This window comes from Polistes canadensis, unplaced genomic scaffold (assembly GCF_001313835.1).
Source record: "Polistes canadensis isolate GaletaPanama2010 unplaced genomic scaffold, ASM131383v1 scaffold_205, whole genome shotgun sequence".
Lineage (NCBI taxonomy): Eukaryota > Metazoa > Arthropoda > Insecta > Hymenoptera > Vespidae > Polistes > Polistes canadensis.
Window position 1 is genome coordinate 172758 of NW_014569752.1, and position 16100 is coordinate 188857.

Here is a 16100-nt window from a genome sequence, read left to right on the forward strand (position 1 = left end):
CCGTACATTATTTTCTGCTGTAATACGTAGATAGTCTTCTTTCTGCTAACGAGATGTCCTACACCCACACACGTATCATGCACAGACATGCACATTCACATATTTATGAACATGTTTTCTATTCGCATATAAATTTCAGATTCATTTTTCAAGATGCCGTGTAATTATAATAGAAACACATTTATTGACTATTACAATTATTTAATCATACGTATATTCATTCTAATTTTAATTAGAATTGTACACAATTTTTTTATTTTTTATTTTTTATTTTTATAAACAATATATACAAATATATATATATTTAAATTAATATAACATAAAATTATATTATTATACAATAACAAATATGTAAAGGATAAAGTTGAAATCATCGTGCGTTTTGGTTAGACTCGCGTTAAAATATTTTTGTTATTTGTGTTCTTTTTCATTGTGAAATTTTATTCGTTTCAATTCGTTTAAGAATCTTTCTGAAAGGCATCCTTTGTAAGAGAAACGTTGCAGCTGCGACCCTTACGCCTCATATTTTGCACGCACATTCTAATAAAATAAAAGGAGAGACGGAAAGGCTCAACTGAAGAACCATTTCGAAATGGGAAGATGTTAAATGAGCAAACTGTCTAACTGTCAGTCCACCTAGTATTCGGTTTCTCGGCGCTTAGTGAAAATACTAAAGCTAAAATGATTCCGTAGTCTACTTTAACTTTGGTGTTTCAAATAAACACACGTGCTATTTCCGTTTTCAGATAGACTTTCGATAAAAATTCTTTTTCTTCTTATTATTTTTAGGCCAATTCATTTCATTTTACTTCTCATTTATGTCCATTAAATTATTATTTAATAATATATTTATCTATGGAATATAATTTTTGATCTTGAAAACATTCATCTATCCATTTACTATCAATTACTTTCATTGATTCATTCATAATATCATTAACTTGAGAAATTAATGATTTATCTTCGATGAAAATATAATTAATATGTTCGTTTATATCTTCTTTTATTAGACCCCCCATAAAACGAAATTTAAACTTCGTAGAATCGGAACATTGTTTAAAATATCCAATTATTTGTTTGAAGACAGAAAACGGAGATATTCCATTGTCAAACAATTCTTTATCCAATTCTTTATACAATTCTTGTTCTTCGGTAAAAGTGAATTCTTCTTCCTTTATCTAAAATTAATATTATTTAATTAGATACAAACTGTATTCATTTTTTCAAATAATATATAAATGTATTTTTATATATATTTAATCTACCATAGGTTCCATTTTTTTTAAAGAACGTTGTAAACTTTCTTCGTCGGCGTCCATTGTATAACTATCATAATATTCGTCATATTTTTCCATTATTAATTGTTTTGTCGTGTCACGAATAGAAAGAAAATCCCATGGTAAAAAACTCTCCAGTGCACCCCAATTTTCTTCTTTGGTAATACGTTTGTACCAATCTAACGTAACCACATCATATTTGTTCGTCTTTATTACATTACTTGCTTTTGCCTAAAATCAAATGAAACAGAGTCAGTAAATCGTTTCTCTGTAATATATATGTTACCGTCATAGTCGGAAATCTGTCATTGCTAGTAATTCCTTGGCATTCTCATCAATGCAAAGAGCTTTCCAAAGAAGTCGGAAACAGAAGAATTCTTACAGTTTTTCCTAAGTATTGAACATAATACTTTGATATTCTATACAATATCAAATTACTATTTAAACAACGTAAATTCATAGTAATGCCGAGGATTTACTAGTAATGCCTGATTTCCGGCTTTGACAGTAACATATATATATTATAATTGTAATATAATTTATATACTTTTTTATCATTTCCAACAATGACGCAATAAGTTTCTTTTGTTGGATTTTGCACAACTTTTGCCCTATGCAGTAAAAGTTGTTCTATTATTTCTTCTTTGGATATTTCATCATTACCGTTAATAACACAAATTTCTTTTCCGTCTAACAGACGTGTTATCGGTACAAGATTTTTGTTCAATTGTTTGTCCTTATATAAATCTTCTTCGAACACCGACACAGTTGATTTAGGCATTTTCTTAGGTTTAATAACAGGTTCTGTTGTAGTTTCGATGTCATTCATCGTTGCTTGTCTTTTAGTCAATTTATGAATTACTCCTGCATTCTAAAAACAAATAAACAAAAGATATAAGAAGATAAAGAAAAGTAGAAAAACGAGATAAGTTGAATAATAATTTAGGACCCATGAAATTTCTTTGTGCGAGTATATTGTTTTATACCTTTATCAACGATAAAAATTCTGTGATCGTGCAAGCGCTGTACCAAGGCTTATCTTCTCTAATTTTTACGATACGAGGAAAACGTAAAGTATAACCGATTGAATAATCATCACTTTTTGTTATTTCTGTTGCTCTAAGTGTTAAAATCAACGAGTGCTCAGGTCGAATCCATAAATCTGGGGGCTCTATCTAAAAATATAAATCACAGATGTTTATACAAGTAATAATATAAAATTATAATAAATTATATATGAACATTTTAAATACCCTAGGACCAATTATACAATTAGGACGGTCTTTAATCCAATGCTTTTCGAATTTCTTATGAAATTCTTTCAATTCTTTCATTGTGATACCATTGCTCACTGACACGACAGAAAAAAATTGTTTAGGTTCTTCCCCTTCTTTTTCAGATACTTCGGCAACACCCATCATAAAACTTTTTATCAAACCACCTTCGCCATAATAGCCTCCAAGTATAATCAAATCAATATCTTGTATTAGATTTTCTGAATACTAATTTAATAATAATATTACGTTAATACTCATTGAAAAAAAACATGTATATTTATATATTTATACCTCGGCTTTTAATTTGTAACAACCAGTTCCATTGCGAATATTTGGTTTGTAAACGGAATCAGATTTTTTGATAACAATTCCTTCTTCCTTATTGACAAGACTTTTATTAAAAATATCCAATAGATCTTTGCTATATATAAAACAAATAATTATTAATATTTATAACAATGTTAAATGTAATCTTTATATAATTACCTGTTAGAAATGATCGTATTTTGGCATTTAATTAATGAACCTTCTTCATCTTGAAATGCATCTTTTAATATATTCAATCTTTCTTTATAAGGTCGATTAATAAGTAGATTGTCATTGTAAAGAATAATATCATAGGCCACAAAGCAGGGTTGAAAAGAACTTTTAGCTGTAAGCTTTTTAACGTCATAGCTCATACCTTTCGATCCAAACATTTTCTTTTGTTTATGCCAGCCCATCATTTCGCCATCCAAAATGATAGATTTGCATTGTTGATTTAAACGACGTGAAAGTATACTAGTTAGAAAACCATCTACAAAAAATTACTTTAATAAGAATTAGATATATATATATAAATATATATATATATATATATATATACTATATATGGTTACTGCATTTACCTGAATTACTTTTTCCATATCCCCAGTTACTTGTGATATCAAATCCCTGTCTCGTTAAATATTTAAATATACCATCTTTCATATGTATTTGAGAACGTTCTCCATCAAATTTCGTTTGTACGAAGTACTCATCTTTATTGTAAAAAAGTTTTTCTGCATCCTTAATGGCAAATCTTTCCAACAACATGGGTTTGAAAAAAGAGAAAACTTCAATATCAAAATTAATTCTCTTTTTATTTCGATCGAGATTATCACAAATTTTTCGTAGTTCAGAAGTTGTACAAAAATATTCATATGCTTCCGGATGATAAACTATAAAAAAAAAAAGAATTATTAATTTCAATAATATTAGTTTTAACAGCCTTGATATATAATATATTATTTCCAATATCTTTTTCTTAAACAAACCTTGCAACACTTTTTGTGTTCCAATGCCCAACTTTAAATTTTTTAAAATAATACGAGTCAACCATTTTAATTCTAACGCGCTTATCTGTCTAAACAATTCTTTGAATAATTCATCTTTATTTTTATTTTCTTCGCTCGCTTTTGATATATCATCTAAAAATGTATTTATTCTATCTATTGTAAATGATTCCTTTTGGGGTGACAATTGTTTTCGCACAATCGAATAAACTATTTCAGCTAGATCACTTCCGTTAGATTTATTTGAAGTAGGTATTCTATAATAGAAATATATTAATATTATTGCAATATATATAATAATATATAAAAAAATATGAATACCTGTAATTTATCAATTTCTTAGCATCTTTACTCGACTTTCCTAGACAAAGTACACGAATGTAAATATTCACCAATAATTTCTGCTTCAAATTATATGATTTACGTTCACGGTCGCATTCTGGTAAGAGCAATCTTAATACGGGAAATATTGAAATATTCTAATAAACAAAATAGAAAAGAATTATTAATGTTTAATAATATTTATTAGTTTTCTTTCTTTATAACTCACCGCATTTGGATTTTCTTCTTTCAATTTAGCACCATCCTTCTGATATTGTTGAATAAATTCTTGTAGAATTTTAAGCTTTTCGGAGGCACAAGCTTTAATAATTCTTTCCAAGACTTCACACAATTGTTTAAATTTAATTCTTGATGATAACGATACGCTCATCTTTAAATAAATCTTTAAGATATAAAATTACAAAGTTAAAAATTTATAAAAATTTTTCATCAAACGGGAGTTTCTCAGAAATTACAAACAAGTTAATTTATAAATACTTTATTTTTATAGATAATACTTTATGTACACAAATTTTTATATACAAATACTTTTGGTATAAAAATAAACGTAGGAACTTGTGTGTGTGTGTGTATATATATATACACTACTTTTTTTTTTATATAGTAATGTAATTTTCAAGATACATTCTAGCAAGATGAAAATTCTCAGATTGTAGATATATAAGATGAAGATTAAAGGCTGCTTCTTTCTTCAAATCTAAAAGTTCTTCATTTTGTTTAACTAATTCTCCTGGATCTGTATGAAGAACTAATTTATAATAATGTATGGCTGATGGAAACATTCCAATTTGATGAAATACACGTGCTTTATTATAATACGCTTCATGTCTACCATCCTCTCCTCGTAGTTGAGCGTATTTCTTTATGAATGCGATAGCTACAATTCAACAATAAATTATTTATATCCAATCATTTGTAATAATAATATTTCATATTGAAACCTTGATAAATATATTAAGATGAATGTATTAATTACCTTGAATTACTAACTGATTCTTTTTTATAGAATTCTTTTGGCACGCCATTTGTAATAAAGTTACAGAAATTAGTAAAGCCAATAATGCATTTGGCGTTACTCTGAAGAGTGATATATAATCGTTGAGAGCATAAGTGTACGTTCCTGAGACGAGGCAATTATTCGCATGCATTATATGCAAATGAGAGAACGCCTCTTCTCGTCCAAGTAAACGCATTATGAATCTATTGTGTCTAGAATCTTCGGCCCTTTGAATAACTATATTAAGCAAATTGATGGAATTTGAACGTTGACAAACTTTGACTATTTCGCGCACAATATTGTATCCATAAAAGGAATCGTTATTGTGAATGCAGGATACCAAACACAAGAATATAATATGAGAATTTCTCTTCTCAAATCTTTTTGACGTCAATGCACTAAAACACATTCTTTGAAGTAATCCGAATCTTTTAGATGTGTAAGCTAATTTGCACATTTGAATAAATAAAAGGAATTCATTCCTTTCACTTGGTTCTTCGCTATTAATAAACGTTGGCTGATCTTCCTCTATAAGTTTTTCGCCACAAGATAATCTATGCAATTGTAATGATTCAAGACGTTGACGTACTCCGGTCGCTCTTGATAACGCACCAAGTTCGGCTTTGGATCTAATATTAATACAATGTCTTGAAAGTAATAACATTCCTGATTTAAAATATTCGTCATATTTTTGAGTTTTGAAGAGTAGTAGTGTCCTCATGTAAATAACATTAGGATCCAATGTGTCCATTTCTGGATCTTGTTTAAGAACTTCTGCAGCCTTAGAATATTGTCCTTTAAACTTATAAAGTTTAGCTAATGCTAATCTAGCACCTAAATGTTGTGGAGATAATTGTTTAACTACCTCGTAAGATTTAATTGCCTTTTTTAGATCTTTACAACCAACCCAACATTCCGCGTGCCTCAACCAAACAGCTGCTAAACTAAAATGAGTGCTTTTGACTAACGGATCTAATAAAATAAGAGCTCGTTGAAATTCATTTTTACCCATAAAAGATTCGGCTACATCTAGAAATAAATCTCCAGATATTTCCGGATCTTCTGTTAACAATTTAGGTAAAAGTTTATCCGCCATAATTATTTCATTAAGTTCAATAAGAGTTATAAGAAATTTGGCTTTTAAATCTACTACAACATCGTCCGGCATATCACAGGTCTCTATTACACGTACATTAGGAGATTCAGAATCATTTTTATCCGAAGTATCTTTAAATCTAACCCAAATACTGGTATACTTAATTAGAGTATCTAAACATCTATTAAAATGTTTTAAACTAATTAACAATTCTGTCATAATATTAACTTCTTCTAATGTTATCAATTCAGGACATTTAACAAAAATACATTCCATAGCTTGGAACGCTTGTTCGTTATTATTATCTTGCATATGTCGTTTGGCTAATATTTTAGCATATTTCAATATATCTTGGCCTTGGTCCGAATCCAAATGATGTAATAATCTAGTATAAGCTTTTATATGAGCTTTTTTATCTCCATTTTGTTCTTCAAGTTCTATCAACGATTCGTACAAATGTACATCCTTCGGATTAGCTTGAATGGCTTTGGAATAACACATTATCGCTTGATTAATATTCCCACTCTCCAATGATAAATTAGCCAATCTAGTCCATTGATCTGCATCCTTTGGACTAAGATGTGCAGCTATTAATGCGTATTGTAACGATCTTTCAGGCTGATCATTTTCATATATCATTGCTAACGTTTGAAATGGTTCAGGAGCACTCGGTGCCTGCCTATAGAAGTAGTAATAATGAATTAATCAACGATACTTCGATATTATTTACTTCAAATCTTCTAAAAACTTGGATATGAAAATAAAAACTTGCCTAATTATTTCCATACATAATTTCTCAGCTATATCTATTTCTCCTCTGGCGAAACGTATATTAGCTTCACCCATGAGACCTTGCAAAATTGGAGGAAACATTCTCCGTCTTTTTCTTGGTCCCGAGGATTGTAACATTGTTGTCTTGTGTTTTTCTTTTTTATTAACAACTTGATGCGAAACTTCTTGTTCCTTTTCTGAATCTCTTCTAAAAATGATATTATCTATTAGTAAAATTCATTAGATACAAATTTGATATTTCTCGTAGTACATACTCATTGATATCCATATCTGAGATTTCTGGATCTGGAGTTTCAATTATCTTAGATGAATACTCGCTGAACGTTACTTCCCCATTAACAAATTGTTTAGTCAATCTTTCTTCTTCGATTAATATCATACTTTGGTCATCTACCTCCATTAGAATATCGTTAACCGGACTACCTTCTTGAGAACACATGTACGATGAAATTATTGTTTCAGATACATCGTGTACTTCTAAAGCTTTAGCTTCCTTGAACTCAGTCATATCCATGTTCATGGAATCGATAGCATTTTCATCCAATTCTTCTATGATTATTGGCATAGCACTTTTATCGTGTTCAAGTATCATTATGTTTCCTTTCTGTTCATTTGATTTAACTTCTGAATTTGTTTCAACATCCATGTCTGTTTCATTATTATCTACTGTTAATTCCTCCATTTTGCACTAATAACACAATGCAGTAACAAAGTTACTTTTTATTTAATACTTGAAGTTACAAATGTTCATTTTTATGTTTTATAATTAAGATATTAAAATGTTAATCTTAATTGATAATTAAGATTAATTTACATTATTTAAATTTATATTTATTATTAAACACCCACGCAATTATTATTATCATTACATTTTATCAAATCAAATTTGTGTGATAGATAAAATGATCTTTTAAATAAACATTATACACACACGTGCACATATTTGTACATATAAATGTTTAAAAAAAAGGAATAATTAAAAATGAAATATTTTAAAATGAAATACTTACAAATGAATCGTCTACCAGGCTTTCTTATTACTGCAACATTTATTTTTTAATAACAGAACTACAAAAAAAAATGTAAATACTTCTCAAAAGCAATGCGACATTTTTAATTATTGGATACCAACATAGAAAAAACATTGATAACTAGATTACAAAGTTCTAGTAACTTTTTGTAATCTAGTACTTTATTTTTTTTTATTATCGCGTGGTGTCAGCACTGAAATATTATTTAACCTTATTTCGATACAAAGTTCGATACAACCTCCGTCTTTAAATGCGATGAGATTTGTAAACACCGAAGCATGGATATCGTGATATATATGATTTCATTGTGTGCATACTTCAAAATGTCTCTACTATTGAAAATAACGATGATTAACCTTTAATATAAATAATTAATAAATGTACACCTGTAATATTTCATAATGTCAATTTATATGACAAATAAAACTTGAGGTTATGACGTGAAGAATAAATATATTGTTACCGTAAGTTAATATTTATTTTTGATCGTTATCTTCAAAAGAAAATTAAACATAGTAATAGTCTAAGCTTTATTGACATACATTTGCTTTTGTGTACAGAACAAATATACTGCATAATAAATCAATGACTCATCATGAATGCCTATACAATAATGTTAGATAAAGAAGTTAATGAAAGAGATAGAACAAATGGTTTATGTTAAAAGCCTATGTTCACTTTTTCATTATATTATGAATAATTTCTTTACGTAATAATATATATCGTTTTTCAGTTTGTGCCAATAGTATGAAGTCGCATATATCTTGGACGTATATTACTTTGGTATTACTACTTAGCTTTGGAAAAAAATCATGTAATAACCAGTTAAACTGTACGCCAGAAGAAGAACAGAATCGTCATAACCCGGCACACGAGTCCCAGTTGCATGATACCTCGACGATATCATCATGTGATATGTATAATAATATGCACGAAGTTAAAATTCAATTTTCATCTAGAATTGTTAAAAATGAATATATCGTAGCGTTCAAAGGTTATTACAAGCCTAACGCTCGTAAAAATTATATACACGCTGCATTGAATTCATCAGGTGTTAATAATTGGAAATTACTTACTAGAAATAATTTGGCTAGTAATTTTCCTAGCGACTTTGATGTAGTACTTTTAGAAGAAACCGATAATTTTCATGGTCTCAATGCCTTGATGGATCATCCGCTTATTAAAAGAGTAACACCTCAACGATTAGTACGTAGAAGTTTAAAATATATTAATATCACAGAAGAAGGAGAATTGCCTGAGTATAAAGGATTCAAAAGGAAAATCACTACCTACGTATGTTTTTAAAAATATTATTGTCTATAAGATTCATTCATAAAACTTATATTACAGAAATATATATTTTGTTTCAGGGTAATCACTTCTGGCAACCGATAAATCGACATGCATCTCGCAGATTATTACGTGCTATTCCAAGGCAAATCACAACTATTCTACAAGCGGATGCTTTATGGAGCTTGGGTTTAACTGGTCATGGTATTAAGGTAATTATAAAAATAATTATGAAAATGGATACAATGAATGTCATTTAAAATAAAACTTTTAAATATATTATACATTTACAGGTAGCAATATTTGATACAGGATTAGCTGCCAATCATCCACATTTTAAAAAAGTTAAAGAACGTTCCAATTGGACTAATGAAAAAACTTATGACGATGGTGTTGGTCATGGAACATTTGTTGCTGGTGTTATAGCTTCATCTTCCAAAGAATGTCTTGGATTTGCACCGGATGCCGAATTGCATATTTTTCGTGTCTTCACTAAAACTCAAGTATGTCTAATATTCTTAATCGTGTATATATCAAATTTATAATATCTGTTAAACGACACTATTTTATATTTCTCTATTATAGGTGTCATACACATCATGGTTTCTTGATGCGTTCAATTATGCCATACTAACTAAAGTAACTGTACTAAATCTTAGTATTGGTGGTCCAGATTTTATGGATCATCCATTTGTTGATAAAGTTTGGGAACTTACAGCAAATGGTGTAATCATGGTGTCTGCGATTGGGAATGATGGTCCTCTTTATGGGTAGACCTTAATTATTATTATTATTTATATAATTGATCGATAAAAAGATGTACATTTGTTTTATCTATAATATAAATTTCTCATATTTTCTATATATAGAACATTAAATAATCCTGCCGATCAAATGGATGTCATTGGTGTAGGAGGAATCAATTGGGAGGATCAAATAGCCAGATTTTCGTCGAGAGGTATGACAACATGGGAATTACCATCTGGTTATGGAAGAGTCAAACCAGATTTAGTTACATATGGATCAGGAGTTAGAGGTTTGGCATTGCCGAACGGTTGCAAAACACTTTCCGGTACTTCTGTAGCTAGTCCTGTTGTAGCTGGTGCTGTAGCACTTTTGGCAAGTGGTTTTGTTGAACCAAACGGTTCACTAAATATTAATAGAAAGGTAATTATTATTCTAAAAAGTATATCAATTTTTTATATATATATTTATTTTAACAGAAATTAATTATTTTTATATTATATATATAGATAACACCGGCTAGTATGAAACAAGCATTGCTCAGTTCGGCACGACGTTTATCAGGTATTGGTATGTTTGAACAAGGAGCAGGAAAATTAGATTTGTTGAGAGCGTATCACTTTTTAAAATTATATACGCCTATGTGTACTCTCAGTCCAAGGTAGCGAATATTTTATTAGTAAGAAATAAATAGAAAAGACTAAAACACTGAGATTATCTATGTTTAATAGATAATATAAATTCAGTTATATAGATCTAACTGAGTGTCAGTATATGTGGCCATATTGTACTCAAGCCGTTTATCACACCGGTATACCAACCATCGTAAATATAACTATAATTAATGGATTGGGTGTTTCGGGTCATATTACTGATCTGACTTGGCATCCGTATACTGGTAATGGTAATGGTGAACGAATTGATATATCATTAACGCACAGTGATGTTTTATGGCCATGGTCTGGCTGGTTAGCCGTTTCTATAACTGTTCCATCAAGTTCTCGTGATTGGCAGGGTATAGCTCAAGGTAATAGAAATTATTTAATAGCTATTATATTGGAAAAAAAATCATTTTAATAATATATTCAAACGTATAGGTCATATATCTATAACTATAACATCACCACCATGTAATGGAGAAGAGGAACCACGCCAATCAACGATTGAACTACCATTAAAAGCCAAAGTTATACCGATTCCACCTCGACAGTAAGTATAAATAATAAATGTTATGTGCATACAACTTATATACATTTATTGTTGATATTAAATGTATAATTATAATGATTATTATTTAACAGTAAACGTATTCTTTGGGATCAATACCATAACTTACGTTATCCTCCAGGATTTTTTCCAAGGGATGATTTAAGTGTCAAAAATGATCCCTTAGATTGGAATGGTGATCACATTCATACAAATTTTAAACATATGTATCAACACTTACGTAATGCTGGGTATTATCTTGAAGTACTTGGTCATCCATTTACTTGTTTCAATGCTAAAAATTATGGAACGTTATTAATAGTTGATGCGGAAGAAGAATTCTTCCCGGAAGAGGTTACACATTGTTCTTTATTTTATTTTATTTTATTTTTATTTAACAATTATTAAAATGAAGTGTATAATCTTTTTTATAGATAGCAAAATTAAAACGAGATGTCGAAGAGGATGGACTTTCTGTAATTATTTTTGCAGATTGGTATAACGTTACTGTTATGAGAAAAGTCAAATTTTATGATGAAAACACTCGCCAATGGTGGGTTCCTGATACCGGAGGTGCAAATATTCCAGCTTTAAATGATCTTTTATATCCTAATTGGGGAATAGCATTTAGCGATCACGTACAAGAGGGTCAGTTTACTCTTGGTCAACATTCACCAATATCTTTTGCTTCTGGATCGACTATTACTCGGTAAACAATAAAATCCATTAATTTATTCCAATAAATTCTACAGGAAAATTGAGATAATATATTTTTACATGAAACAAACAAGATTTCCAAAAGATGGTGTTCTACTTTATGCAAAGTTACGCGACCAAGGTGAAGAATTTATTCTAGAAACAGAAACGAGAACGTCCAAACTTGTACCAATACTTGGATTATTACAAACCAAACATTATGAAAGCATTAAAGAAAATGATAGCATTATTAAAAATAACGATATAAAAGATTCGGAAGAAGATTTTCCGGAAGACAATCATGAGAAAGAACATGTAAACGATATGCCTGGAAGACTTGTAGTATACGGAGATTCAAATTGCATCGACGACAGTCATTTGCAAAAACGTATATATTTTAAATTAAATCAAATAATTTTATGTATATGTATGTTAAGTATTGCGAAGAAAAATATGATATTTTTCTAGCTTGTTTCTGGATGCTCGATGCCATCTTAGAGTATACTACTACAGGTCGAATAGCAACTATATTTATCAATGAAAATTCGCCTCCGAATAAAAATCTAAATGAATTGGATCATTTCGAGCATAGCGTATTACCTCAACGAATAGAAAATAGCAATTTCAAACGTCATAGTAAGGTAATAGCATCCGAAAGAACTGGAGCTGGTCGTTATCGACCACTACCATTGTGTCCCACTGTAATATTAGCTGTACCAAAACCAGTTAACGAATCTGCACCAACGTAAGCATAATATTTTTTCATTCGTTAATACTTGCTTACGAATGATCGTAAGCATATTCGTATATAAATAAATATTAATAATTCTTTGATAAGTAAACTAATTACAATAATATTTACAGAAATTTATACAAATCACAAAAATTACTCTCCGTGGATAGCGGAATAATAGCCGCAAATCCAATTCCACCAGAAGATTCGTTGTGGTTTAAACGACATATTGGAGCTAATAATGTTCCTTTGTTATATAATAATGATTTAAACGGAGTTGTTCATAAAAAACAGAACGAACAAGACTTTCAAGCAATTTGGAACGAATGGTATTATGTAGTAATAATTATTATGATAGTTACATTACTTTTATGTTTTCTTAATCGCTGCAACTGGGTGATATTCAGAAGACACTCTAGAAGAAAACGAACAGTTGGTAAATTGCGTAGGCTTATACAAACTTTTAATCCTATACGCAGGTAGTTTTGAATGGTGTGATCAAAATGCTTGTAAAGAGAAGTTTTATAAATAGTTTTATAACATTTTTGTTTATAGATATATTTTATATAGACAACAATCAATCTATCGTATATAGAAATATTCTAAAATCCAAATAACACTTCATCAAATTTTTCTCTATTAATTATTCAGAAACGGATAAGTAAAAAGGTGCTTACACGTGCCAAAATTGATATCATTCGACAAATTTTCTATAGAAATATTATTAGAAAGTTACAAAACATATCTTATATGCTTTAATTTCCTTTACAAGGATATCATTAAACTTGGGCAAAATTTTAGGAAAATATTGTATATCTTGTGATTTAATATTACAAATATGTTTTATGTAACTACTTAAAGAAAACCGTTTAACATTAGAACGTGTTATTTCTGACCTATTACGCAAGTAGTGATAGAGTTTTAAAACTAATTGTGTCGCTACTCTTGTGCTTGATTTTTAAAGGTAAGTTCTTTTTCTTTTTTTTTTTTATTGTCGTATATATTGTGAGAAATGTACATTTATTGGAATGGGAGGTACAGAAATTTATTTAGATAACGAATTTGTAATTTGTTCATCACATCTTCATATTTCATATCACGACTATAATATTATTTCAAATATTGATGTCAATTAAATTGATATAGCTTCTGGCGGTCGTACTGCTGTACGCTCACGAAGGGATTCATCAAAATAATTACGTCTGTCATATAATTTCAAATCCCACGAACCTTGTTCTTCGATGGGAGAAAGTTTAATATCAAGGTCCTCTATCGTAGGTAGATCTTTCAAAACAACATCGGTTGTGCTATCCTAAAAATAACAGATAATAAAGTCCATATAATTATTGAAATTTTATTCTAATTCATTATCGCAATATGCAATAATAAATGAAACAGTGTACTTTATATAAATGATAAAAGTAATACATACTTTTTCTATACCCTCCCAATGTAAATTGTTATAACGATTTGTAATTCCTAAAGCATCGCATAAAGATACTTTCAATTTAAAGAATATAGCTTTATCTAGATCTATTACTTGATTATACTCTTTCTTCTTAGAATCCATTATAGATCTTTGAATCCATTCGACTAAACTTCTTAATTTGTATCTTTTTGGTCTAAAACAAAATTATTTATATACCATAATTAAACAAAAATAATTAACATTTTATTCTCGTATTAAACTATTTCCAGATACGTACCCAACAAATTGGTAGGTTTTTCCAACAGTACTAAGATCTTGTACGATAGCAGATATACCATTAACTACCTCGGATATATGAATTGGTTGCTTCTCTGTTTGTTCACCTTTTTTCCAAAGTACTGGTACACTATCATAATATAAAATGTATGAATAGAAAAAATGATAAAAATATTCAAAAACGTAAATGCATTTGCATGAACATAGATACATTATTATACACGTACAAAGATTGTTGATTCCAACCCTCACTGTAAAAAGACAAAAATTTGTCTTGCATTCCATAGATAATTGATGGACGAATTATCGTTGCTTCAGGAAATTCTTCTTTAACAGCACATTCACCTTGCCATTTTGATTTTAAAAATTGTGAACCCTCTTTCAATATCAATGGCTTATACAAATGCAAAATAATTGATTTATTAGCATAAAGTTAAAAAAAATCTCACAAGGGGAGACTCTACAATTGTGTAAAATTAAAAAGAAATTGGTGTCCTGTCAACTTAGTTCTCCCCTTGTCAATTGATTTTAAATTTATCATATTAATTAATTCGTGCAATTAATTACCGTAGGGTTAGGAGATACATTTAAAGAAGAAACATGAATAAAACGTTCCACACCGGCCTCTTTGGAAATCCTAGCAAGTCGTCTGGCTCCTGTAACGTGTACATCCTCGAAAGAGAAATTCTTAGTTTCCCAATCTTTACCTATTAAATTAATAACTACGTTAGAATGTTTCACGCATTTATAGATTGCCTCTTCATCCCGTAGATCGAATTCATGGAAAAGCACTTGTCCAAGATCACCGCAAAGTTTAAGATGCCGAACGTGATAAAAATCTGAGCGATGTGGAAGAATCAACTAAAAAAATACAAAAAATAAGTATATTATTTAAACGGATAAACATTAAAAATCATATTCTTATTACAATATAGAAAATGTTGCTACATAATAATAACTGTTGCTTTAATAATGGAAATTATGATCCAGTTAGACTACGACTATATCTCTTACTTATTTTGATACACGCTGTACACATAAGTATGACATGCCTGTGTTCCAATCTTCCCAAGTTGATTACACACATTCCGTCCAATGAAACCATTATTACCGAAAATTGTACATACTATTCCATTGAAGGAGGAACGTCCTCCAGTACCTCTTTTTAAAGAAGCTGTAGTCGGATTTTTAATAATACGTGGCTGATTGGAATAATTATTCCCTTGAACAATGATACTAGCAAAATGTATTGTTTGCAATCCTAAAATATAAAATAAATAGAGAAATGATTACTATTACATAATTATACTTGAATATAATTTATGGTATGAAAAATAGATCAGTATGTGTTAATGATATTGATTTGTTAATTTAAATCTTACTTGTCTGAAAGAAATTCTTTAAAATTACAGCTGACATTTTTGACTAACGATTGTAAAACAAAGGTTAGTCTAAAAGATTAATGTTCAATATTTACAGACTGTTCATTTTTTTAGTAGCAGAGTGTCGAAAGTATTGCCAATGTGATGTCACCAAAACTTTTGACTATTATTATTTAATACCCAAATATATTCGTTATTTTATCTGTGAAAAAGTAATAT

General features: G+C 29.3%; 4 protein-coding genes across 4 annotated transcripts; 1 reads left to right on the forward strand and 3 right to left on the reverse strand.

Moving 5' to 3' along the window:
- Positions 1-350: 350 nt before the first annotated feature.
- LOC106789870 (DNA ligase 4) lies at positions 351-4580 on the reverse strand. The gene is made up of 11 exons (XM_014754394.1): positions 4418-4580; positions 4189-4346; positions 3850-4124; positions 3442-3753; positions 3041-3350; positions 2846-2975; positions 2531-2779; positions 2264-2452; positions 1825-2148; positions 1266-1508; positions 351-1178 (listed from the first exon to the last, which is right to left on the reverse strand). The coding sequence occupies exons 1-11, from the start codon at positions 4577-4579 to the stop codon at positions 834-836; spliced, it is 2697 nt and encodes an 898-aa protein (XP_014609880.1). The 5' UTR covers position 4580; the 3' UTR covers positions 351-833.
- A 164-nt stretch (positions 4581-4744) lies between these two features.
- On the reverse strand, positions 4745-8211 carry LOC106789861 (general transcription factor 3C polypeptide 3). Its single transcript, XM_014754387.1, has 5 exons — positions 8105-8211; positions 7349-7782; positions 7075-7281; positions 5186-6981; positions 4745-5086 (listed from the first exon to the last, which is right to left on the reverse strand). Exons 2-5 carry the CDS (start codon positions 7774-7776, stop codon positions 4806-4808), a joined length of 2712 nt encoding a protein of 903 aa, XP_014609873.1. The 5' UTR covers positions 7777-7782; positions 8105-8211; the 3' UTR covers positions 4745-4805.
- Positions 8212-8357: 146 nt separating this feature from the next.
- Positions 8358-13672, forward strand: LOC106789824 (membrane-bound transcription factor site-1 protease). Its single transcript, XM_014754336.1, has 14 exons — positions 8358-8589; positions 8859-9418; positions 9496-9627; positions 9709-9918; positions 10001-10185; positions 10285-10582; positions 10669-10820; positions 10906-11186; positions 11257-11368; positions 11461-11719; positions 11800-12074; positions 12157-12449; positions 12530-12806; positions 12926-13672. The coding sequence occupies exons 2-14, from the start codon at positions 8873-8875 to the stop codon at positions 13275-13277; spliced, it is 3372 nt and encodes a 1123-aa protein (XP_014609822.1). The 5' UTR covers positions 8358-8589; positions 8859-8872; the 3' UTR covers positions 13278-13672.
- A 91-nt stretch (positions 13673-13763) lies between these two features.
- Positions 13764-16070, reverse strand: LOC106789825 (NADH dehydrogenase [ubiquinone] 1 alpha subcomplex subunit 9, mitochondrial). The gene is made up of 7 exons (XM_014754337.1): positions 15882-16070; positions 15552-15760; positions 15067-15360; positions 14727-14893; positions 14501-14629; positions 14227-14416; positions 13764-14106 (listed from the first exon to the last, which is right to left on the reverse strand). Exons 1-7 carry the CDS (start codon positions 15916-15918, stop codon positions 13927-13929), a joined length of 1206 nt encoding a protein of 401 aa, XP_014609823.1. The 5' UTR covers positions 15919-16070; the 3' UTR covers positions 13764-13926.
- Positions 16071-16100: the final 30 nt, after the last annotated feature.